The sequence below is a fragment of the Brettanomyces bruxellensis genome, chromosome 8 (genome assembly GCF_011074885.1).
Source record: "Brettanomyces bruxellensis chromosome 8, complete sequence".
NCBI classification, from domain to species: domain Eukaryota; kingdom Fungi; phylum Ascomycota; class Pichiomycetes; order Pichiales; family Pichiaceae; genus Brettanomyces; species Brettanomyces bruxellensis.
This window is the reverse complement of record NC_054689.1, coordinates 505817-530745: the sequence shown is the minus strand read 5'-3', so window position 1 is coordinate 530745 and position 24929 is coordinate 505817. Positions and strand designations below refer to the sequence as shown.

The following is a 24929-nucleotide window of genomic DNA, read 5'->3' as shown; positions in this document are numbered from 1 at the left end:
TGATGCTTGTGTACAATTGTCATTTGATTGTGTAATCTTTAGATTATGTATTAATGTTGCGTACTGTCTCATACTTAGATATGTATTGCCATGTCCTGATTTAAATTTAATGACATAGATTGTGAACTTTTTCACTGTAGACTGTTTGCCTTAGATAGTAGTTCTGATTCCAATTTTTTTCACCTATGGATTTTTCTAGATCTATCATAGTTGAGTCGACCGCGCGGCATGTTCGGACATATATGTGAGATCGGGTCGCACTTTTTCCAATCGCAACTTTCTTATCAACCATCGCTCAAACAATTCTTTTCTTTACACCTAAGAAGTAGAGAACAAATTATAAATCAAACAAATTAAGAACATAGTCATTATGGCAACTATCGTGAATCCAAATAACTGGCACTGGGTTGAGAAGAGTTGCATACCCTGGGCAAAACAATATTTGACCGATAACTTGTCTAAAGTCACAGTAGAAAAGGACGATTATAAAGCCACAGTAACAAATGTTGGACCAATTACCGGAGACTGCGATATCACACAGAGAAAGGGGAGGGTGAGATGCTTAATAGAGCTGGCGGTCAATTTTGTTGTCAAGGTGGAAAAAGAAGGTGGTGAAGATTCTACTTTCGATATTTCTCTTCCGGAATTCGAGCACGATCAACTAGATGAAGACTACCACTTTCAGATCAAGAATGGAAACCCGGAGTACAAAAATTTTTTAAGAACATACGTTATTCCAGAGGTTTTGACCGTTTTCAAATCCTTCCAGCCCGATCTTCTGGAAGACCATAGAAAAACTTTGATGCATAATGCCAATTAATTACACTATAATACAGATTTAGGCCATAATTATATAGATTTACACACATGAAATACCAAACAAAGACTTAATTTTTTTATCAAAAGCCTTTAGGAACACCCTTCGCGTGACGTCCTGATACTTCACCCATGTAGCAACCGATTCCTCCCTTAAATTGGGAATTCACCCCACCGTCATCAATTTGTCCCCAGTAATATTCACCTGCAGCCACTTTTTGCAAGATCTTGAAGCATTCCACTGAACTATATGGAACACCGCTTCCAGGATCATAGTATGTTGCACTTTCACCACTGATTGGACATTCCTTCTTTTTACCATTTGGTAAGTAAATCCCAACAGGAGCAGGTGTTGTGATGTTGGCTTCCACTTTCTCCTTTTGCTTTTCTTCCTTCTTCTCCTCTATAACCTTGTACTTCTCCCCAAAACGTGGAAGCTTTAATATACTCTTTAAGCTTGCTTCTCGATCTTCCTTGAGGCGCTTGATGCTAAGATCTGTCGAGTTATCCTGCCGTATCGTGCAAATATTTGTAAAGTGTGGATCTCTGCGTTCTGCAGGCAAAGTCGATTGCTTTCCGAATAAAGACGTTTTAATATCCTTTTCGGTCAACTTCCTTGAAAATTTCTCAAATGACACATAATTAACAGCAACATATTGAGATGGCCCCTCATAGATCAATTTCGGGGTCTCCTTATTGTCTCCAGATGTGTTCAAAGTATCTTTCTGTCCTTCATGATTAATTTCTAATTTAGCATCTGTCTTATCAACCAAATTAACTTCTGCTTTACTTTCCACCTTGTCATCCAAGGCAGTTTTCTGTTTATAATCCGAATTATCTTTCTGTTTATCATCGATTGTGACTTCTGACTTGATTCCTGGTATCGAGCCAAGTTTTCTTTGAATATTCTCCTTACTACTTGAAATGCCAGTACCAGTATTCGTTATCTCAGTCCGCTCACTGTTTCCCCTATCTGACTTTTTGGTATCATCGTCTGTCTTAGTTTCCTTAGCATCAACAACATTTTCCTTTAATATGCTTTTATTTACTTGTTCTGTGTTTTCAGTTCCCATTCTGCTATCTTTATCCTGCTCTACAGATGGTGCAAGTTTAGTATCTGCGACTTTATTGGCATTTCTTGAAGAGTTGGAGGCAGAACCGATAATATCATTATTACTAGCACTTTGGTTACCTTCATGTTTTGAATTTTCAGTGCTTGCTTCTGTAAATTTAGAATTGTGATTCACATTGCTTCTCACAGAGTTGATTTCACCCTGAGTTGCATCTTTCTGATCACCATTGCTTGGAATTTTAACCACATTTTGAGAAGTATCTTTATTGCTATTCTTTTCTGCCGAATCAACAGTTGGCGTCTTTCTTCTTTTTCGTCTGCCAGACCTCTTCCTCTTATTTCTTTCCTCCTCTATCTTTTCCTGCCTTAAACGCTCTTTCTCTATATTCTCTACTTCTTCGTTTGGTGTAACATACACTGCACTGCTGTAAAAGCGAATGAACTGCTTGATTTTAGGCTTCCTACTTTCAGCAAGTTCCTTCTGCCGTCTTTTTCTGGCTTCCTCCCTTTCAAAATATTGATTAAGAGAAAGCGTATTCTCCTTTTCAGTGATCTTAGCTTCCTCTAACCTTTCTTTCAATGTCTTTGGAACGTAAACTTCTTTGTGAACCGGTTTCATGTGCTTTTTCTTTTCCTGACTCTCTTTCCATCTTTTCATAACTGCCTCTGTTTTCTTGACTGTTGATTTTCTCGTTGAATATTTTCTTCTCCTAGGAATTGCTGGCGGTGCGATGTTGCTCTTTTTCACCTTCGGCTTTTTCTTTGAAGGTTCCAAAGGTATTTCAAGCGCTCTCTTTCGTTTCTGCTTCTTTTTAAGTTTCTCTTCTGCCTGCAATTCTCTTTCTCCGGCACTTTCATCGGATTCAGATCCTGAACTACTGAGCTCCGTATCCGAACTAAAATTCTCGTCAAGATCCTTATCTTCTGGTTCACTTTCTCTTTCACTTTCTTCCCTCTGCTCACCATTTTCTTCTTCTTCGGAACCTCCTATGGACCCCTCTTCAGAGCCCTCAGTAAATTCTTCATCATTCTCATCTTCCTGGAAAAGAAGATCAACATCTTTATCATCATCCTCCATTTCCATTTCCAACTCTGCCTCTCCGGCCTTTTCCATATCTATCAGCCTTCTCATTCGTGTACCTGCATTTGAACGTCTCTCCCTATGAGCGATAATACTCTCAAACTGTTCCTCATCTTCGCTTGAGTCAACCACATCGGAATCTGAAGTCATTATGTGAAATAGAATGTGCTGACTAACTTATAAACACGATAACCCCAAAAAGATGCATATCAAGGCTGAAAATTACACTATATATAGTTATTGTGAAACCTCTTTAATGAATATAGTGCTGGCAAGAAATAAATACTTCGTTCGTAAAGTTATCAAACACCAACGTGCTTTTATCGATAAACTTTAGTTCATGCTTTTTTTTTTTTTTTTTTAGTTTCCTTTCGTTCCTCGATACTAACCTTACTTATCCTGATTATCTACAATAAATATTTGCTGTATTTAGCTCGTATTACCGTACTAACAGAAATCATCATCACACAAAAACAATTACAAACATTTACAACCTAATTGAGAGCTCTCAACATGCTGAGTACAAAACTTCAGGTAATTTCGAAACGGGCATTACATTTATCATCGAAAGTGCTTGCTGCTAAGCCAAAAGACCCAACTGCCATTAACCCATCAGAAGCATCCCATTTTTCAGATTTAGCCTCTTCTTGGTGGGATGAAACCGGATCCCAACGAATTCTTCATAAAATGAATCTTCTCCGAATGGATTTCATTAACAAAACGATTAAAACGAGTATTCCATTGAACAAAGACATTACAGACCCTGAAAAGATGGTTTTTATTCCAGGATGGAGTTTCAACAATCTACTTCCGGATGACGTATCATCAGCTATACAGAAGGAAATTGACGATTCCGTGCGGTTGAATAGTCAAAAGCTACAATTGAAATGTTTGGATGTTGGCTGTGGAGGAGGAATATTAAGTGAATGCTTGGCTAGATTACCCATGGTTTCTTCTGTTAAAGGAATTGACATGACGAAAAATGTTATTAAGGTAGCAAAAAAGCACATGAAGCTGGATCCGTCACTTGAGAACAAGCTTGAGTATAAAATGATGTCCCTTGAACATATTCCAAAGACCGAAATGTTTGATGTAGTGACGATGATGGAGTTACTCGAGCATGTGGACTATCCTGCAACAGTTTTAAAGCAAGCACTATCACATGTTGCACCAGGCGGATATCTATTTCTCTCAACGATAAATCGAGACCTTATATCTTGGTTTACTACCATCTTTATGGGTGAGCACATACTAAACATTGTTCCCGTTGGCACGCACACATACTCAAAATATATAAAGCAAAGTGAAATCAAGGGATTCATGGATCAGTTGAAGGACAAATTCAAAGTTGTTGATGTTAAGGGATGCGCATATTTCCCTGCAGTTGGTTGGTTCTTCACTGGTGTCCAAAATATGGGTAATTATATGATGGCAATAAGAAGAATCAAGTAAAAAAAAAGTGCTGTCGATCATGAATACGTCACGTACATTAACGACCAATTTCCCTTTATTTTTTCTATTATTCCTGAATATAGATTAAAGTTAAGTAATATTTCTTCTCATGTAACAATTTCTTACTGTGCAACCATTTCTTTCTTTTCCTGCTCATCAGTTTCTGGCTCATCAACAAACTTTGGAGGCTCCTCAGACTCATTTGCAAGAGCAGAATCAGTTAAATAGCTTGGGAGTGACTCACCTGCGGCTTCTTCATTTGCCTCAGCATCTTCCCCTAGAGCATCCAATTCGGCATCCAATTCGCCTTCGGAAATATCGTCTGGAACATCGTAAGACCTGCCTAAAGCATCCTGAATCTCATTTGACTGGTCTATTAAATCAAGCATTTCATCTTGCATATCCTCCAATTTATCCACATCTATTTTTCCATACGTCCGCCTAAGCTCTTTGTTTGTACGTTTCATTGCATCTACTGTTATCATGGTGTTCTTTAAATTGTCTGTCGTCATTTGCGCCTGGGAAATATTCCATGATTGTGACATAAGCTGGTCTTTTTGTGCCTCAAGTTGCTTTCGCTGTCTAAGAACTTTGAGTGCTCTATTCTTTATAGAATTCTTTCCGGGACCATCTCTCATTTGTGACAATTTCCGCTGATATGTTGTAAGTTCTGTGTTAAGCTTAGATATCTTAACGTCCAAGCTAGACACTCTTTCATCGATATTCTTCATCGCGTCATTAAGTGATGCCTTAGGAGCATTGCTCCTTGTTCCAAAAAGTCTATTCATAATTCTATGCTTTGTTGCAGAAACTTCAAAATAGTAGTGTTTATGTCCTTTGCTTTATAACACTAGTATATTGCGAGTTATTAAACCGGAACAAACAGTTCTATTTTATTATCTATTCTTTTTTTTGTATCTCCGATGTTATTATTTTTCTTATTTATTCCTACTGCGTTGCCGGTTTGAGCTTAACTTTTTTGTCCCGCATGCATCCTAGCATTGTATAATTTGAAGGTAAGTATGATGCTTTAAATTCAATGTCAAATGCAATGTGTTGATCAAATTAACTGCGGAAATAGAGATTTGAAAAATTTAACAGTCAAGAATAACAAGCAATGTAACCTTACACAAAACATTCGAATAACTAGTCATATCTGCAAACTATTCTAGATAACATTAAACTAAATTTCTATACAGGCAAATGGTCCATTTAAGGCGAAAAGCAAACACTCCTCCTATTCAACAAGTTTGTTCCAGAAATGACGATACTCTCAGTTTGAGTTGCAATCCAGCGACAAGGCAATCATAGATTATGATCATCCATATACTTAAGAATCTGTCCTATGGTGATCAGGTTAACATTATACTTCTTACAGAAAGCATAAGTATCAGGAAGCCTCATCATCAAACCGTCTTCATCTCTTACAAGCTCACAAATTGTGGCAGCAGGCTCAAGACCAGTCAATTGGCAGAGTTGCACACTAGCCTCAGTATGACCTTGTCTGGCTCTAAGTAATCCATTGCGTGCTCTAAGAGGAAGGCAATGTCCAGGACGTAGGAATTCAGATGGTTTAGCATTAGGATCCGCAATTTTAAGCGCAGTGAGTGCTCTATCGTGGGCCGAAATTCCAGTTGTTGTGTTTTCCTTTGCATCCGTCGTGATTGTGTAAGCTGTTCCGTGTCTGTCCGTACTGTGGGTGGTCATTAAAGGCAAATCGAGCTTATCTGCTTTTTCTTCCGAAATTGGAAGACACACATAACCTGAAGAATGTCTCACAAGGAAAGCCATTTTTTCTTGTGTCATAAACTGAGCTGCAGCGATAAGGTCACCTTCATTTTCACGGTCTTCGTTATCCATAACAACGACAAACTCCCCCTTCTTGAAATCCTCAAGAGCTTTTTCAATAGGCGTAAATTCGTATTTTTCTGACGTTGACATGTTGAATATGATATGATGAATAATTAATTTTGATTCTGAAACTATAACTTTTGTGCTTTCTAATTTCTAGACAAATACCTTTCCGTTAGAAAATTGACAAGTACTGTACTTTTTACGATACACACAGTTGTATTTATAAGGAAACGTACTCTTTTTTTAATCATAACATTTACTTCCCGTTCGTTTATTCACCCTGACGTATCTTGAATTTTTTTGCCGATTCATTTTTCGTCGGTCGTCGGTTTCACCCCAGTCAGCAAAACTGTGTGGGGAGAAAAAGCCGAATCCTTAATAAGTGCCACACCCCGGGGAGCGGAAAAATTTTCCTGCCCTCACTTCTCGGTCATTTACCTAATTGCGGAAGATCTTATGATTACTAATTTTTCAGCAAAAGATCCTCGGATGACGAATATGTTAATCATCTTTGTAAGCACAAGAATATAAGAAAAAAAAGAAAAAGCACAGGCAGGTGCTGACTCTTTGATTGCTCTGTGTATAAATTTCACATCTTTTTTACACATTACCAAATTGTTGAACACACAAACATATTATATTAGCAAGAAACGATTACACATCTAAAACATTCGACCAAAATTAACTAAATTTCTTTAAAAAAATAACACATAATTACATTCTCTCGACTGGTGTGATACCCAAGACACGCATACCATTATTAAGTATCTGTCTAACAGAAGAGAAAAGGGCTAAACGTGCCAAGAGAATCTCTCTTGGTTCACCCATAACTCTTAAAACTTTGTAAGTTGACGAGAACTGATGCGTGAGCTTAAACAAGTATGTGACAATTGTAGAAGGCTCATGGTTCTTAGAAGCATATCTCAAAGTGTCTGGGTACGAGGCCATAATTCTGATTAAGGCGGTAACCTTTTCAATCCGAAGAGCAAGGTTCTTCAATTGCTTTTCCTCTTCTTCCTTATCTAAGTTCTGCTTCTTGATCTGTTCCACAGTTCCGCAAATGTTGTCCAATGACATGTCGGCCTTCAACACATCTTCTGGAGAAATATTGCAGTTTCTTTCAATGGATCTCAATCTGGAGTGTGCGTACTGAAGATATGGACCAGTGTCACCCTCTGATGAAAGCATTCTGTCCCAACCAAACTCATAGTTGTTGATTCTCTTAGCCTGCATATCCTGTATCATGACAGCAGAAATTCCAATTTGGTCAGCGACCTCCTTTGGATCTTCAACTTGAGCAAACTTCTCCTTGTTCTTCTGCATAATCTCAAGCATCCTCTCCTGAACATTCTCCAAGATGTCGTCCAAGAAAACGACAGTTCCCTTTCTGGTAGACATTCCCAAAACCATTCCGAAGTTCACATGAATAAGATCATCAGCCCATTTGTATCCCATCATTTTTAATGTGGTGAAAAATTGTTTCACGTGGAGATCTTGCTGAGATGCAATCACGTAGATCATTTTGTCAAAGTTGTACTTGTTCTTTCTCTCGATAGCGGCACCCAAGTCACGTGTCACGTACAAAGAGGTACCATCTGTCTTTTGCACCAAAACTTTTCCTAGCTTCTTTTTTCCGAGCTTTTTGAAGTCCACAAGAAGAGCACCCTTATCCTCGTGGATCAACTTCTTCTCGTGCAATTGTTCCATCACCATATCCATAGTCTTTTGGGAAACTTGTGACTCTCCTGAATAAACATCGTACTTAATGTTCAACCGTCCGTAAGTACCGATGTACTTGGTAATCGAAAGCTCCCTGAACTTTTTCCACAATTTCAATGCTTCCTTATCGCCTTGTTCCATTCTCTTGAAGAAAGCACGTGCTTGTCCATCTGTCGATGCTTTCTCATCTAATGGAATGCCAGTTTTCTCTGCTTCCTCCTTTTCGCTGGCAATGTCCTGATTGATTTTCACGTAAACTTCAAAAAGATGCTGAATAGGATTCTTTGCAAGCTCTTCATCAGATCCATACTTGTTGAATCCAACAGCCAAAACACCAAACTGTTTACCCCAATCTCCCAAATAGTTCATCCTAATGACTTTCCATCCAAGGCGCTCATATAGGTTTGACAAGAAACCACCAATAATAGTAGATCTTAAGTGGCCCGCATGGAAAGGCTTAGCAATATTTGGCGATGAGAATTCCACCAAAACGGTTTTTCCCTTACCCAGAGGAGCAGAACCATACTTGGCACCACGTTTCAAAACGTCTGGTGTAACAACATTTAACAAAAATTTCGGACTGAAAAAGAACTGCAAAAATTTACCAACTGGTGCAACATGGTCCAAGAAACCACCGAGTTCAAATTTAGAAGCTAGATCCTTGGCCATCTGGACTAGATCACCTTTCAATCTAAGTCTTGGAAGTGGAACGATCAAATCACCTTTTTCCAAAACAATGGACCATGCCAAACTGTCGTACGCAATTTTCTTATCCACACCAGTAAGCTTTGAAAGCTGGCCGGCAATGTAGTTTCTGCAGAGATCCACCACATTGTACTCCGGGTATGAGCCCTCGATAAACTCTGGTGCCTGTAGGTGGAGTTTCGAAAGCTGTTCGGATAAATCTTCCTTAACGTCTGTCATTTTAACGTTTCTTCCTTGTTTTCTGTTATAATATGTCTGCGTTTGTCTATATCCCCTCGGAAATTCTTTGTGGAAGTTTGCCGTCAGTATTTTACTAAGAGATCGTTTATTACCTGCGCGTACAAACATAAAATATCGAGATTGTGCGTCATGGAGCTCTTAGATATGCACTTGGTAATATTCTATGTCAGGGAAAAAATTTTTGAACCGCCAAAATAATTGCCGAAATTTTTCACCTCAAGAAAGGAAAAAGACTCATGAAAAAAATGTATTTATGACCCTGAATTTCTGCTCGCAATCCACTCCCATATGTGGCATAGAGGATAGCTTTGATAGCTTTGTTCAATTATACCAGTGAGCCTTAACAAAAAGATAAATTCAGTTATCTTGTCAAATATACACATTTACGTAAAATATATCATGATGATATCGAAAATGAATAAGGAAAACTACCTATCACTTAATTTCTATTTCATTCGTCATCTTCATCCTTACACAACCAAGAAGCAGTGATGTCATATCTGGAGCCCGGAGCATCGTTCGAAATGTACTTCACAAATTTCATAACACTTGAGTCACGGAACATCAAACACAATTTGTTCCAGCATGCCTGAGATTCATAAACGACAGATTCATCGGTTTCAGAAGATCTATAAATAGCAGCCTCATCTTCGTTTAATCTTCCTTCATCTTTGGCCTCCTTGTCATCCGTTTCGTCGATCATGCAAAGTTCATATGCTCCCCACTCACCAGCTTCCCAGCCAGTAGTTGGAGTCAAATTCAACGTGGCCTCTAAAACGCCGTCTAGAAAAGATTCCTCAGATTCAATCTTATCTGGTTTGGTAGCCAAGATGAAGTCATGACCAGGTCTAAAACGTCTGACTAAAATCTGCTGTCTAAGAGCCTTGAGTTGAGTCACACGGTAAAGCCATTTTCCAAATGCTATACTCTTGAAAAGAGCTGACAAGTCACACAATTTGGCGGACACAGAATTGCATGTAGTAGCATCTTTATCGGCCTTAGACTCGATTTCTTTTCTGTTTTCGCTTTGCTCTTTCATTCTAAACATATCCGCAGTAAGTTCAAAGTTGGGTTCCTCATGAGGGTATGTCTCGTTCAATTTAGCAATAGAGGCAGATGTTGTAATATCTTGTTGCGAAGTGCCATCCATATACATATAACGACGCTTATGAGATGGAATGGCCAGTTTCCATGGAAATTCAATTTCACTTTGCTTGGACGGCATATGTGGATATTCGTTTAATTCGAAGTGTTTCAATTCTTTTCTGAATGCTCCAGCATAACTGTCATTAAGAAAAGAAACAATGTCCACGACTGAGCTGTCAGAAAAGGTTTTTTGCAATTTATTAAGGGATTCTTGGGTCAAAAGAACAGGATTCATAAATTTAGCCAAATACTCAATATCCTGCTTTTTCAAGTCCAAACGGAATTGATCAACAACGGGTTCCGGAATCCGTGAAAGCTCGAATTTCGGGAAGTCGTACTCTCTAAGCTCTCTAGTCTCAAGTAACTCGAGCGTTGATTTTGCCTCTGTTCTTTCTTGCTCCCCAGGTATGTAGCCCTCATCTTTAGGTTGTGGGATGTGGAACCATCCCTGAAGTGAAAGTCTTTGTTTGGTTGCAGTGACTTCTTCGACATCATGGAACGAAACACCTGGTTGAACATGGAAAAATGCAATCTGATTGAACTGTGGTGTCAATTTTGCAACCGGATCGGACTCTGGAACGTTAGGAACAATTGAATCAAACAATCTGAGAGCACCTCCATAAGATGGTTTCCATTCTTTGTCTGGGTCTGGCATATACAAAATATAACTGATTCTCCGAGAGCCAATAACGTCATCATGTGTTAACAAATGGCATGTTCTGTTATACAGATGGATACTAATATCCATCTTCGAGCCACTAAGGTCACCGCATCCTGTAACCCGAGAGATCACATTCCTAAATGCTTTTGAGTAGAGACCAGATCTCACCTTGCACAAGCTAGGAAGTTTCTTTTTCAAATCCTCTGACAAAGCGGATAAGTTTGCCAAATCTCCACTTTGAAAAACCTTATAAATATCAGTCTCCTTCTTTGTAAAGTGAATGTTCTCCAATATCTCCTTTCTAACATTTCTAAGAAGCTCGTCGTTGAAAAGATCGCTGATGGAACCCCAATGATAAGGACCAGATGTGTCAATCTGATGCTTTAAGGAAGTCTCATATTTTTGCTGAAAAATCTTAGGTTGAAAGTATGCCTTTGCCTTTTTTTCCTCTTCTGGTGTCTGCTGCAAGGAAATTGCAGGTCTATGCTGTTTTTTAGTAATCTTACCGTTACCCACTGTGTGCTTTCTCTTGTTAACGCTCTGCATTGGCGCCGTCATACCTTTTATCTTCTTAAATAATGTTGCAGCTTTTAATCGACGTCTAGATTTAACTAATATTAAAGAGTGGTTGAAAGCAATAAAAGCAGAGAGGAAACAAAATACGACAGATGTTCGTCGGATCTCTGCTATACGACGGCACCGATGAAATAACGTGAGGTGAAAATTTCTGACACCGGAAAAAAATTTGCATCTCCGCATTGTTAAGATAGCGTTTTTTTTAGCCATTTGTCGCATCGCTGCATGCATGAGACGCCGTCCCGTCCAATATCGATCCTTGTCTATTTAGTGAATAATGCCCGCTTTCTTTGTGAAGCTGAAAAGAGTAATCTGCAAGGATTTTGCGTTTTCAGTACTTGATGCAAATGTTCTGGAGTAAAAATCTGGCAGTGGGATAATCTTAACAATATCAACTTTAAATAAAATTGTTGTGATGTGCATAGTAATGAATTATGATTGATAGGATGAGTTGTCAAATTGTTTTTTTCTGCCGTTTCAAGAGAATAAGCTAAATATTCATTATTCATATCTTTAAAATTTGGCGAAGCCAATACTACGTATGATAATTAAAAAGAAGAAATAAGTATAAATATATGTACCCAGAAAACCAGTGCCACCGATGATAAAGTCTTACAGATTAAATTACATTTTTTAAGATGAATGAATATATCATTGCTTTAAGCATCATATTAATTTTAAGGATGGCCAATTGCCACAGTAGAAGCATATGTTACGTCCAGGAATAGTTAGCAATGCGAATTCCAGTACTTACGAAAATATCTTTTTACTTCTCACTTCTTGCGATGCTTATTTTGATAGCGCAGAATAATAGATATGTGATCTTAAGAATAGAAGTATTATAAATATGAAAGATTTTGGTAGCAAGAATGGCATTTGAATACAATGCCGAAATTTGAAAAATGCTTGTGATAATTATTCATATTCATGATAGCCTCCTCTCAATACTTTGTTATGTTCCCCAAGGATAAATAATAAAGGATTAACTTTTAATATGTTCATACGGTTTACCGTCTTTTTATACTAGGGGACTAGCCGTCTGAAATTAGATGTTTCTTCAAATGCTTACAGTCTCTTCCCTATTTATTACTTTTCACTTCTTCACACTTCTTCACTTCTGCCAAGGTTCACGTCTTGGAAGTTGCTTGCGGTAGATATCTATGAGATACAATGATGTTTATAGGCTAATACATTTGTAGGTTCAAACGTATTTGATTTATAATATGTGACTAAATATCCAGAAAAATATTAGAAATAATTTATAGAACTTATTCTATGCAGCAGAAATATTTTCTTATACTCAAATTGACTTGTCAAACTTGTTCATAATTATGAGCATCTGTGCACCGGTAGTATTAGTATATGATTGTATACGAGTAAGAAGCTGGCTCATATGCTGCACAAAATTAACACTATAACTTTCGCAATCTAAAGGTTGTCCTAATTCTTCGAAGAACATGTTCGAACACTACTGAGATTTACATAGCATTTGTTTTCTATGAATGTATTCAAATACTATTTCTAGTATGTATGATTATCTTAAACCTCTTAGCATCGTTCTGTTAGTGTTACCAGATTAGTATAGTAGTTCGACATTTATTATAGTATATAACTTGTACATAAGATTGAGTAGAGATGCAAAAGGATATCACATCTTTATATAATTATCATTTTTCCTCTTCTACAACACCATAGACAATGGTCTTTGTTCTATGCTTCTCTTGTTTTGACACATTCTAATTGTGTATATAGCGTTATGAGAGAACAAACATAATTCTTGTCGGAGTTAAGAGAGACCTTATGAGTTACTCTTGGGCTTTAGCTATCAAACTCCTTCTTTAATAGAACTAATAAGAACCTAGCAGTCGGGGAGATTCAGACAATTGTAAGGTCGGTTACCTAAGTGGGTGGATATAAATGTACCAAGTGGTCTGTGTGATAATGTTAATGCCTTTAACATTCTAACAATTGTGTATGTGTCACCATAGAAGAAAATGAATTTACTTCCTTTACTCTGTTATCATCAAAGGTGAAGTCGAACTAGTTGTATTGCAAAATGTCAGAGTATATAAATCCCGTGTGACATTTGTATCTGCTTAATTGCTCACATATCTCGGTGCCGTAGCACTACCGAGCGCGCAGATGCCCAAGGTTATGAACGAGATTGGCCATATAGTTCGGATATAGAAAAGACTTCAAGGCATAAAGAATCGTCGGACATATGAGAATATTACCTAGTATTAGGTAATCTATTATTATATGTCATTAGATTTATTTGTTTTGAGATCTGAACTTATTCTAAAATAACGAAGATTTAGAATAATATTTAATAGAGACAATCCTGGATAAAATGCACTAACTGTGTATGTTAGGGAATCAGCAGAAAAATGATTATGCGCGATCATAATTCTGTTTCTGGGAATTAAATCTTTTTTTTATATTATGTGTAATAGTTTTATTTAATTGGTTTAAGTGTGACGCCGATTACTTTATGAAGTTTTTGTTATAACTAGTATTGAGTGTTTTTAAGGCTAAAGAAAGGAAAAGTATAAAAGTAAAAGAACTAAGTAAGAAGGTAAAAAGAACTGGATGAAAAGGGGAAAATGCACATGTTTAAATACCTTTGATCCTTATGAGCGAGGTTTTCTTGGGCATAAACAAGGCAGGGCAGCTTTATGTAGACGCGACTCTCGACGCATCTATTACATCTCCGGGGGTGCTACGAGAAAACCTTGCGAAGATCAGAATGTTTGGAACAGTATTCTCTTAACATTTCTCCAGCAGTACGCTTCAAAGAACCCATGCGAATCCATTCGCTGATGTTATCGCTAAATTTCACAAGCATCAAGTAACCTTTGGCTCTCTTCTTGTGATCAGTAATAGCGGTAATTTCCATTTCAACAGAACCGTCCTTATACTTCCTAAATTGCGCAGCCGGTTGAGCCGAAGCTCTAAAGAAGCCATCCGGAAGCGAATGTTGTTTTCGAAGTTGGGAAATATGGAAAATAGGACTGCGTTTGTATGAAGGAGGCAATTCAAGCTCGTAATTCACAGGGGAAAGTTTTTGGGTGATTCGAAAAGGCCCAATGAACTTTGTACGGTGTGAAGCGGGTTGTTCCTTGTTGTGGACGTCGCCTATAGCCGGAATAGCAGTTTGATCGATATAAACAGTATCACCAAGTTCAAATTCCACGTCTTTATAACGGAAATCGTAGTATTGCTTGTTTCGTTCATAAGCTGCATTCAACGCTGCTTTGGCGGTGGAGCCGTATCTATCAAGAAGTTCCGTAATGTCATCTGCTTTTCGTCACCCCTCATTTAGGGAATAAGAAAGACTTGCGGGTGATGACGGATTATAACCTAAATCAACCTGGAACGGAGTGTTTCCAGCAAGTGAGACTGAAGGAGTAGAGTTGATCGTAAATTCGGCGAAAGCAAGAAGCTCAAACCAAGAGGTATTTGATCCCACGTAAGAACGGAGGTAATCTTGAAGAGTTCTGATAAAGCGTTCCACCTTGCCGTTACTCTGATGGTGTCCAGTGATACTGAAGGCGATTGAAGAGTGAAGGTTATGTGTGAGGTGTCGAATCAAGTCATTTTCAAACTGGCGGCCACGATCTGTATGGATCACCGAAGGAATACCGTGGAGTGGCATATAACGGGTCAATAAGAGGCGGGAAAAATCAGCAGCAGAAAAAGTGGCTGGAATCGGAAAAAAGTGTGCATGTGACGAGAATAAGTCAATAATGACTAGTACTGAGTCAACGGTCTGTCCTTGGTATGGAACCTTGGTAAAGCCCGAAACTATATCCATGGAAATCTTTTTCCAACGACCAGGTGATTTGGCTGTGGGTTGAAGGGATCCCGCGTGGGAGTTAGGAGAGTTGACGCGTTGGCAAATGGTGCAGCTAGCCACATAATGCGCAATATACTTGTACATGTGGGGAAAGTAGAAGTAAGTCTTCAAATGGGATGACAGACGGGTAATACCTGCGTGACCTCCAAAGAATGAAGAGTGGTAAGTATCCAATAACGGTTGTAGCTGGGAAACAGGATGCATAAGCGACGCGGTTTCTTGTACAAGAGTTTGGTCTGTTGGTCCAAGAAGAAATCTTCACTACTATACTGCCAATGGTCCAACCGTCGTTATTGAAACGGATCACAAAGCCATCATGGACATTTTTGTCTCTGACGACCCCAACCCTAAGCATTTGCACTGGATTGAGGAGATGGTCCCATATCGTCTTGAGATACGCTATACTCCCGGTTCAACAAATACAGTCGCTGACTATCTTTCCCGTCCACCGACGTTGTCCCCTGTGGCCCAATCGTCCACGAATAACATCTCAGTTCTTCCATCTAGTACGGTTAATGAATCTCTTGTGTCAGGCTACAACACTGATCCTTTTTTTTGTATGATTACCTCACTTTATTTTCCTTTTTATTTTTACTTTACTTTACCTCTTTTTATATAACTTGTTTCTTCTACGAAGGGACGAGACCCGATAGCCTATTTTGCAATACAACTAGTTCGACTCCACTTTGATGGTAACAGAGTAAAGGAAGTAAATTCATTTTCTTCTATGGTGACACATACACAATTGTTAGAATGTTAAAGGCATTAACATTATCACACAGACCACTTGGTACATTTATATCCACCCACTTAGGTAACCGACCTTACAATTGTCTGAATCTCCCCGACTGCTAGGTTCTTATTAGTTCTATTAAAGAAGGAGTTTGATAGCTAAAGCCCAAGAGTAACTCATAAGGTCACTCTTAAGTCCGAAAAATTATAACTAACGTCAAACAAATCATAAACTTTTTGATTACAGTATAAAATACATCTATAAATTAGTATAAAATTTATAACTTCGCAAATGGTCCCTTGGCCCAGTTGGTTAAGGCATCGTGCTAATAACGCGAGGATCAGCAGTTCGACCCTGCTAGGGACCATTACGGAATTTAATTTTTTAGTCATTTTTATTTTTTTTGCGTACTGCGCTAGTGTAGTTTAAGTAGTTCAGTTGTTAATCATATAACCTGAGATACCAAGGATAAAAAAAAATCATATTAAATGCTTATAAAAACCCCAAATTAATGTATTAGTGCACATTATCGAGAAAATGTGGGGGAAATAACCGTAGCACGAAAGTGTAAATGTATAAAGAACCATAGCGAAACCAAATTTATAATCCACCGATCAAAAAAAAAGTATTTTAAGGAAAGATAACCCGGCGGATCTAATATAATAATAACAACAATTAAAGAACTGGATAGGGAAATTAATGAACGCCTTAGCAATGCGAACCCATTTATGGGAATATGTTTAAAATGTTATCCGGAATAGGAAGACGTTTGTGCGACTTCACATATACTTCTTGAAATTAGACTCTCTGAGCCATCCAACCTTTTCAAAAGCCACATAAAGCCTACTGGCTTTGTTAACATCAATCTTACACGCTTTTTGAGCGTCAGTCCGTCTGAAGGGAAGATGCTGTTTCATTCTGTGAACCTTTTCCGAAAAGATACGTCTTTTTGAGTCAAGATAAACCTTGCAGGGAAGACGAAGAGTCGAGGCCAACACAATTTCCGCTGGATGAAGTTCTTTGATCAGTGGATCATCATCCAAGTCCATCGATTGCCCTTTCCATTCTGTTTTCATGCAGCGTGCATTATCAGGTAGCACATCAATAGAAGGACAGAAATTAGGAAGCTTGGTATAATCATAGTCATAGCGGGTGGTTGCAGAATTGGCCTTTCTTGTTGTTGGTCTTCTTCTTCTTCTTTTCTTCTTCGGAGGGGGACTGACAGGTGCCGAAGAATCAGAATTGGATGTATCGAATCCAGATTCTTGTTCAAAAGAACGAACATGCCTCAAATGTCTTTTGGACTTGCGTGTTTCGAAGTTCGGAGATAAATGGCGTTTCTCAGACCTCGATTTTGGGACAGTATTGTAACTTGCTCTTATACCAGATGATGTATAGTGTTTAGATGAAGAGGTATATTTTTTAGGCGAAGAAGACTCCGTTGGAACTTCTGGAATCTGAGGAAGTGCTGGAGAAAGATGGTAATGTGAAAGAAACGATAGCTGTCTTCTTTTGAAGCCAGGTTTACCAATATCGTGAAATGGATTGATGTATAATGAAGAATGTGCCATGTCTTTAAGTGGAAAAGATGCACGAGGTTTTCCAGATCTAACATCAGCAAGATATGAGGTGGGCTCGGGTGATGGAACAGATCCAATTCCTTTTCTACGCTCTGCATCCTGCGTAAGAAGATTGCTTTTCAATTGGGGCCGACTGGCCTTTGGGAAAAGTAGGTTCATAAACTGATTTGTATCTTCATTACTGACTCTGGTATGTGGCGATAAAGGAGGAGATGGAATAGCATCCACTGGTTTCGAAGCTCTGCTATTGCTTTCACGTGCAAAAGGTTCCAACATCGGGATGCTTGAATGCTTTAAGTATGGATTCTCACCCACTGGTGTAAGACATCCATCAATTTGTCTTGTTTGGGTATACTGTATAGTAGAAGAAGACATAATATTTTTGATTAGCCTTATTGGATACCAAATTAAAGTTGGGATCAATTAATTGTCGAGTGTGATAAGGAAAGAAATGACAATACGTCAAAAAGTGTAGATATATAGAAGAATAAAAAATTTTTAAAGTGAAACGGATGTGGCAAAAACACAAACAGCATGATCAATTCTGAACGATGTGCAAAGATCAGTGATGGATGACTGTTAATATATGATTTTGAAAAAGAAATAAAAAGAAAAGAAAAGAATTGAAAAGAACAATAAAACATCGCGCCCTTAACCAAAACGGGTGGCTGTGAGTGGGAAGAAAAAAAACGGTTTATACATTGCGAAAAATTTTCTTTGATCTTTTTTCTGCGCTGCTATCAAAACAAAGCGGTAAGTAAGATGCGTCGATTCTACGGCTGGGATAGATAATAGAACTAAACTTTTTTTTTCAATTTTTTTTTATTCACGTTAAAATTTTCTCTCCTTTTTCTTTGATGTTCAGGTAGTATATCAATTAATTGAGTAATTTACAAACAACTTTAAAATATTTTTGCTTATCTCAGAAATCACGCTACATTCAAATTTGGATTCGCAATTCTGCGGCCTTGAAGGATTAAAACTATTAAATGAACATGCTATCTACCATACTATGTAAGTAATAGACATTGACTCTCTATTAAGGATATCGTAATTTTTAAGGGCACACGAGATATGGATGAAGGGAGGTAAACTTTTATGACAGTTCCCTTTTCTTTTTTCCTTTGCTCGGTATAATTAATTTTCCGACTACTAAATTATGCATACGCACTGTTCGGTATAGGAAATTTCCCAATTCAGATCCATCTAGGCGGTAAATCTGAGCCGGAGATTATTCCATCGGGATTTTTTTGAACTTAGCAAGACCTTATTCATTCTTAATAATTTAAGAGTGCGTTTCAAAACATATCATAAATATTGTCAATCAATTGCTGTTTTTGCCAAACTGACGCTAGAATCAAGGGCTGAAAATGGATGATTAGAAATTGATACTATTTACGTTTACTTCGAAGAATCACTATGTTATCTTTTCGATGCGTAATTGAAACTTCTAAAAAAAATAAACTTTAACTGTGCGAATCTCAGAAAATGCCGAGAGAAGAAGAACTATCAAAAAAAGAAAGCAGATGAATATGCCTCAAGAATTACATTTATTTACTTTCTGACCGGTATGTATAACAAAACGGCGAATAAAACTGTCCTACAGCAATTAAAGCAAACACACACACAATAAAGTTGTGTATGGATGAGATAAGGCAGCCAGTAGGAATAATTGAAGTTCAAATTGTTATGGATAGGTTGATGGATTATTGTTTGACTACATGTAGACATCACAATTCTTGCGTTAAGACTTTATGCATGGCCCATTTTGTGTTCAAATTAAGTATGGAGTCAAATAATAAAAATCATGGGGGGTTTGTAATGGAAATGAACTTACGGACCATTGTAATCACTTTTATTGTCGTTGCTTTACGAGCCGGGGGAAGAGAAATCTGAGGGAAATTGAAAATGGCCTTTAATTTTTTTCAGAACTTTACGTTATTCATGCAACCCAGAACTCAATTAATTTGGGGGGTGCCGATCGGCTTTTCACATTCAGCTAAGCGATAGGAACATCGATTTTACTTTGTAGAGAGAAAAAAAATTTTCCCGTGAAAATTTTTTTGTATGCGCGTTTTGGATCACATGTTTTTTTCCGGTCAATCAGCCAGTACTGAACTGTGTTGAGAGTTGTGCTCAGAAAACTTAAATTAAGGCTGTGCTACAAATAAGGATTTCGAGATTTCTAAAGAATCTTCTGGTAACTAGTTTAGCAGGATATAGATACGACTTTAGTATTGAGGGCAAACGAAGGCAAACAATATTAAAGATTATGTGTCATGTCGAAAGACGCTAACTGACATCTAGAATGTTCTGATAATAGAAATTAGAGAGAATCTTATTTGTGAATGTAAAAAGTAAAAGTAATCGTAGGACTATATAAAGATGGTCCTTGTCAGTGACTTTGAAACTTCTACGTGATGTGAATAGGTTTATTGAAGATAAGAAACTAACGAACTAACTAAGGAATTTAGTGATAATATATCTAAGTTGTCTTATCAGAAAACCACGACTGATATTAGTTTTGAGACTATAGACGGGACTATCATCTTTTATAATTAATTTATTTTCTTATTTTATTTCGGACTGTCATCAAAACTGAAGCTTACTCACAAGACACGTGTAAGGATGTAAATGCATAAAATTGATGACAGTCCGGAAATAAAATAAGAAAATGAATTAATTATAAAAGATGATAGTCCCGTCTATAGTCTCAAAACTAATATCAGTCGTGGTTTTCTGATAAGACAACTTAGATATATTATCACTAAATTCCTTAGTTWGTTCGTTAGTTTCTTATCTTCAATAAACCTATTCACATCACGTAGAAGTTTCAAAGTCACTGACAAGGACCATCTTTATATAGTCCTACGATTACTTTTACTTTTTACATTCACAAATAAGATTCTCTCTAATTTCTATTATCAGAACGTTCTAGATGTCAGTTAGCGTCTTTCGACATGACACATAATCTTTAATATTGTTTGCCTTCGTTTGCCCTCAATACTAAAGTCGTATCTATATCCTGCTAAACTAGTTACCAGAAGATTCTTTAGAAATCTCGAAATCCTTATTTGTAGCACAGCCTTAATTTAAGTTTTCTGAGCACAACTCTCAACACTCCTTCTTGATCAGATAACTTGAATTTCTCATTTCACTTACCTTATCAGTTTGTGTAACACTTTGGAATATATGCCTGGAGACAATCTTTTTGTAAAAATATCTGCTGGGTTATCTTTCCCATTAATGTACCATAATCTGCATATTCGTTTTTCAAYTAAGTCTCTGATATAAAAWTAACTAATGTTGATATGTCTTGATTTTCCGTTATCTGCATTATGACTGCTTAGTGTTAGAGCCGCTCTATTGTCGCAACATAAATTAATATACTGTACTGTAATGCCAATCTCGTTTAATAGATCAAAGAAGTATTTACCTGTAGTAACTCCTTCTCTAATTGACATTAACTCACTCTCTGCAGTAGACAATGCGACTGACTTCTGTTTCCGAGAGTACCAGGAAATAACATTACCGCAGAAGGTAACTATTCCTCCTGATTGGGATCTACCTTGACCCGACTTACCCCAGTCTGCATCACAGTAGACTGTAACCCTGTTTTGTGATTGAACAGGATATTGACGAACAACTACTTCCTTTGAAGTGTCGAGGAACTGAAAGTCTTTCCTAGAATATTTCACAGTTCCATTCTTTTTCAAAATTATCCCTTTGTCCTTAGTCTGTCCTAAATACTGAACAACCTTTATCGCTGAGCGATAATGTATTTCTCTAGGAGTATTCACAAACCCCGCTAATATCGAAACATGATACGCAATATCAAATCTGACAGTGTTACTTATATAGAGCAACATCCCTATCATAGATCTGTACTCAGTTTGCTTTTCCGGATCAAGTAATTTTGAATTTTCGTCAAACAACTTGTAAGCCAGCGGGACTGGAGTTGCACTTTTCTTTTCTGGAAGTTCAATCTGCAAATTCTTAATAATCCGCTCAATCGTATCCTTTGCAGATAACTTAATGAAATCTCTCTGACAATTCAATGTCATCCCGAGAAATATCTGAGGATCACCAAGGTCTGTCATCGTAAATCGTTTAGATAAACAATGCAATGGAAAGTCTAAATCTTTCTTGCCCTTACCGGCAATTAATATGTCATCAACATAGACGACCAAAATACAATTGTCTTTATAAAATATGCAATTGTCTTTCTCCGAATTCTGGAATCCACCGGAATTCAAAACTTTCCTTATTGTGTTATACCACAATCTTGGCGCTTGTTTAAGTCCATAGACTCCTCTTTCCAACTTCCAGACATGTCCCTTCTTCAAAGGAACACCTTCAGGCGGTTTAAAATATACTGGGTAATCAATTTTCCCATTCAAGAATGCATTCTTTGCATCTAACTGTCTTAAAGACCAACCCCGTATCGCTGCATAAGCCAATACAAACCTGAAGCTATCCAGTTTCATGACAGGCGCATAGGTTTCTGCGTAATTTAGTCCATGCTCTTGTCTGAAACCTTTCGCAACTACCCTTGCTTTAAATCGTTCACCACCAGGTTCTTTTTTCACATTAAAGACCCATCTACCAGTAATAACTGTAGAATTTTTCGGCATTTTCCATATAGGAATTTCTCGATAAGCTTTATTCTCTTTGAACGATTGTAATTCACTATTACATGCAGTAATCCACTTATCTTTCTGAGCCGATTCTAGTGCCTCACTATACGTCGCAGGGATATCATACTTGTCTTTCGTTACAAGGAGATTAACACTTTCTGATCTTCCATCTGCAGTGAGCACCCTGTCGTTCTTACAGTCTTGAGACCAAACTTGAGCATCATGCTCAATAATTCTCCTTCTTCTCAAGCTGATGGGACGACCACCACTATGAATAATAATATCTAATAACGCATTTGGATTAATGGCCTTATGTTGCGGAACTTTCGCAACGTCCTCTGACAAATGAATTTCCTCACTCGCCTTATTATGCACAGACACATTATTCTGCTTATCAGTTACCGCGATTCCCTTCATCGATTTGTCATAAAGTTTAGGTTCAACTACTCCCTTCTGCACTTGTTCTTTTGACCGGTCATCTTTTCTCATACTTTCTAGAAAGTTTCTTCCACTAATAGGAAAACTCCATGGAATTGAGCTGAACGCAGAACTTCGTATCACCTTATTATCAAATAGCCGTAATGCTATAACCTGACTAGTCGTTGGAATCACCTGATTTCCGCCATATCCTAAAAATGCACATTCATAGCTTTCTTTTGCTAACTTCTGCTTTCTATCATAATTATAGCAGAACACTTTGCATCCAAACGGTAATAATTGCCTTGGACACACAACTTTTGCGTCTTTTAACACGCCTAATGGGCATTGAGAACTTCTGTTTTTAGGTAAAATATTGTTAAGAAAAATAGCATGTCGATATGCATAAGTCCAGTATTTAATATCAGAACCTGAACTCTGCGTCAACTTCTTTATGCAACTTTCTATTTCATAGTTTGTCCTTTCTGCACGTCCATTCTGATATGAACTATGTGCCGCAGTAAATTCTTGTATAATCCCATTTTCTTCGCAAAACTTTGCTAGTTCTTTGGTCCTAAACTCATTATCAGATCTCAAAAACGTCGGATACCTGTTAGTTAGCCTTAACAAGTTTATAAACTTTTTAATAATATCAATCGTTTTCTCCGAGACCTCAGATCTGCTCTCTAATACAGAACCGATCATAAACTTTGAAAAACTATCAGTCATTGTAAGACCATATTTTCCATCTATTGGACCCATAACATCAACACAAAGTCTTTCACCTGGTTTACTTGCATGAACAGCTTCTTTTGTCCCATGCTTTAACTTTGTCTGACCAGCACAAATCGGGCATTTCCTTACAACTTCTTTCACAAGTTTCTTGCTTGCTTTAGCACTTCTTGTCATCTTAATGATCCTATATAGCTGATTTGCTGACGCATGACCATAATCTTTATGACACGAGAGAATGTCTTCACCTTTCAATGTTTCAAGAATTATCTCTGAATTGGGATTTTGAACAATGTAAAAGCCATTCTTATTTTTAGCTTCTAAAATTCTTTCATTATCGTGCTTGACTAACACTTCATCTTTATTCCATTCAACTTCATATCCCTTTTCAAATAATTTCTTAAGTGAGACCACATTGTGTGCTGCTTGAGGTAAATAAATTGCATTCTCTAAGATAATATTTCCACACTTAACATTGCCTGTCGTTTTCGCAACTGTTGATCCCGTGGCACCTTTAATTATCTTATAAGCTGGCTCCTGAGTAACAAATAAATCTTTATCATTCACGACATGACATGTCGCACCAGAGTCTAGTATAAATTCCGCATTGGAATTCTTAATCTCTTCGACTGCATTCATAATATCTTCTTTGTTGCAATCTACTTCTTCAACTAGATCTGCCTCTTCATCACTCTCCTTCTGAGCCCCATCTCTCTTATCTTGAAGTTGTTTCATTTTTGCTTGCCATTTAAAGCAATCTTTCTTAACATGACCAGGTTTATGGCAATAATAACAAGTAATTTCTCTTTTCTTCTTTGAGTTTGATTTATAGGAGTTATGCTTTCTCTTTCTGAAGCTAACACTCATAGCAGTTTCCGCTGCTTGCTCCTTCTCAAATTCTAATCTCACATGATCAAATGCTAATGCTGCCTCTATTTCATGATTATGCCAATTGTTATTGTTTGGAACTCCATCTGACACTAATTGGTTTTTAAACATCTTATAAAATGATTCACCTTTTCTGCCAACTATAATTGATAAGCCAATTGATGGATTAATATTGATTTCAAATACCTCATTAATATCCTTCAAAACTTGTAGGATTCTATTTCCAGTCATATCTTTGCACATATCAAATATCTTGTCTAACAAAATTCCTTCATCAAATTGATGAATAGTATCTAATGAAGAGTTCAAAACCGGAATAATTTCAAGACCAGTTAGTCCTGTCCAGGGGTATTTTTCGTCCTTTCCAAAAAAGATCGAAACAGCACGTGCAATACAAACTCCAATTGCACACCATGGCATATCATTTGGTAATCTTCTCATATCAAGAAGCCGTCTAACTGCATTAATTTCTTCTTCTGTTGTCTTTTCGCCAAGAATCTGATTACAAAACCAACGTTTAAATTCTGGAATAAAGAACTTAGACTTTCTCGGTTCGAAATCGGAAAAATTGTGAAGATCAAATGCTTTCTTCACATCTTCGCTTTTGATATGAATCTTTCTGACGAGTTCACTATAATTTGGTTCCGTTGAACCCTCAGCAATTGTTTGATTAGTTTCTGAAACTGTAGACATATTAATATTGTTGTTTTAATTGAATGGTGGAAAACAAAGATTGGAAATCTGATGAGAGTCCGGAAATAAAA

General features: G+C 37.4%; 8 protein-coding genes and 1 non-coding gene across 9 annotated transcripts; 3 read left to right on the top strand and 6 right to left on the bottom strand.

Annotated features, from left to right (window-relative positions):
* Positions 1–370: 370 nt before the first annotated feature.
* BRETT_000436 (uncharacterized protein) lies at positions 371–820 on the top strand (the record flags this gene model as incomplete). The annotated part of the gene is made up of 1 exon (XM_041279003.1): positions 371–820. The coding sequence occupies one exon, from the start codon at positions 371–373 to the stop codon at positions 818–820; it is 450 nt and encodes a 149-aa protein (XP_041137217.1).
* A 79-nt stretch (positions 821–899) lies between these two features.
* BRETT_000435 (uncharacterized protein) lies at positions 900–3119 on the bottom strand (the record flags this gene model as incomplete). Its single annotated transcript, XM_041279002.1, has 1 exon — positions 900–3119. The coding sequence occupies one exon, from the start codon at positions 3117–3119 to the stop codon at positions 900–902; it is 2220 nt and encodes a 739-aa protein (XP_041137216.1).
* Positions 3120–3482: 363 nt separating this feature from the next.
* Positions 3483–4421, top strand: BRETT_000434 (uncharacterized protein; the record flags this gene model as incomplete). The annotated part of the gene is made up of 1 exon (XM_041279001.1): positions 3483–4421. One exon carries the CDS (start codon positions 3483–3485, stop codon positions 4419–4421), a length of 939 nt encoding a protein of 312 aa, XP_041137215.1.
* Positions 4422–4543: 122 nt separating this feature from the next.
* BRETT_000433 (uncharacterized protein) lies at positions 4544–5209 on the bottom strand (the record flags this gene model as incomplete). The annotated part of the gene is made up of 1 exon (XM_041279000.1): positions 4544–5209. The coding sequence occupies one exon, from the start codon at positions 5207–5209 to the stop codon at positions 4544–4546; it is 666 nt and encodes a 221-aa protein (XP_041137214.1).
* Positions 5210–5726: 517 nt separating this feature from the next.
* Positions 5727–6362, bottom strand: RIB3 (3,4-dihydroxy 2-butanone 4-phosphate synthase; the record flags this gene model as incomplete). Its single annotated transcript, XM_041278999.1, has 1 exon — positions 5727–6362. The coding sequence occupies one exon, from the start codon at positions 6360–6362 to the stop codon at positions 5727–5729; it is 636 nt and encodes a 211-aa protein (XP_041137213.1).
* Positions 6363–6989: 627 nt separating this feature from the next.
* On the bottom strand, positions 6990–8918 carry BRETT_000431 (uncharacterized protein; the record flags this gene model as incomplete). Its single annotated transcript, XM_041278998.1, has 1 exon — positions 6990–8918. The coding sequence occupies one exon, from the start codon at positions 8916–8918 to the stop codon at positions 6990–6992; it is 1929 nt and encodes a 642-aa protein (XP_041137212.1).
* A 472-nt stretch (positions 8919–9390) lies between these two features.
* BRETT_000430 (uncharacterized protein) lies at positions 9391–11304 on the bottom strand (the record flags this gene model as incomplete). Its single annotated transcript, XM_041278997.1, has 1 exon — positions 9391–11304. One exon carries the CDS (start codon positions 11302–11304, stop codon positions 9391–9393), a length of 1914 nt encoding a protein of 637 aa, XP_041137211.1.
* A 4900-nt stretch (positions 11305–16204) lies between these two features.
* Positions 16205–16278, top strand: BRETT_000429. Its single transcript has one exon. It is a non-coding gene; the product is annotated as a tRNA-Ile (tRNA).
* A 412-nt stretch (positions 16279–16690) lies between these two features.
* On the bottom strand, positions 16691–17866 carry BRETT_000428 (uncharacterized protein; the record flags this gene model as incomplete). The annotated part of the gene is made up of 1 exon (XM_041278996.1): positions 16691–17866. The coding sequence occupies one exon, from the start codon at positions 17864–17866 to the stop codon at positions 16691–16693; it is 1176 nt and encodes a 391-aa protein (XP_041137210.1).
* Positions 17867–24929: the final 7063 nt, after the last annotated feature.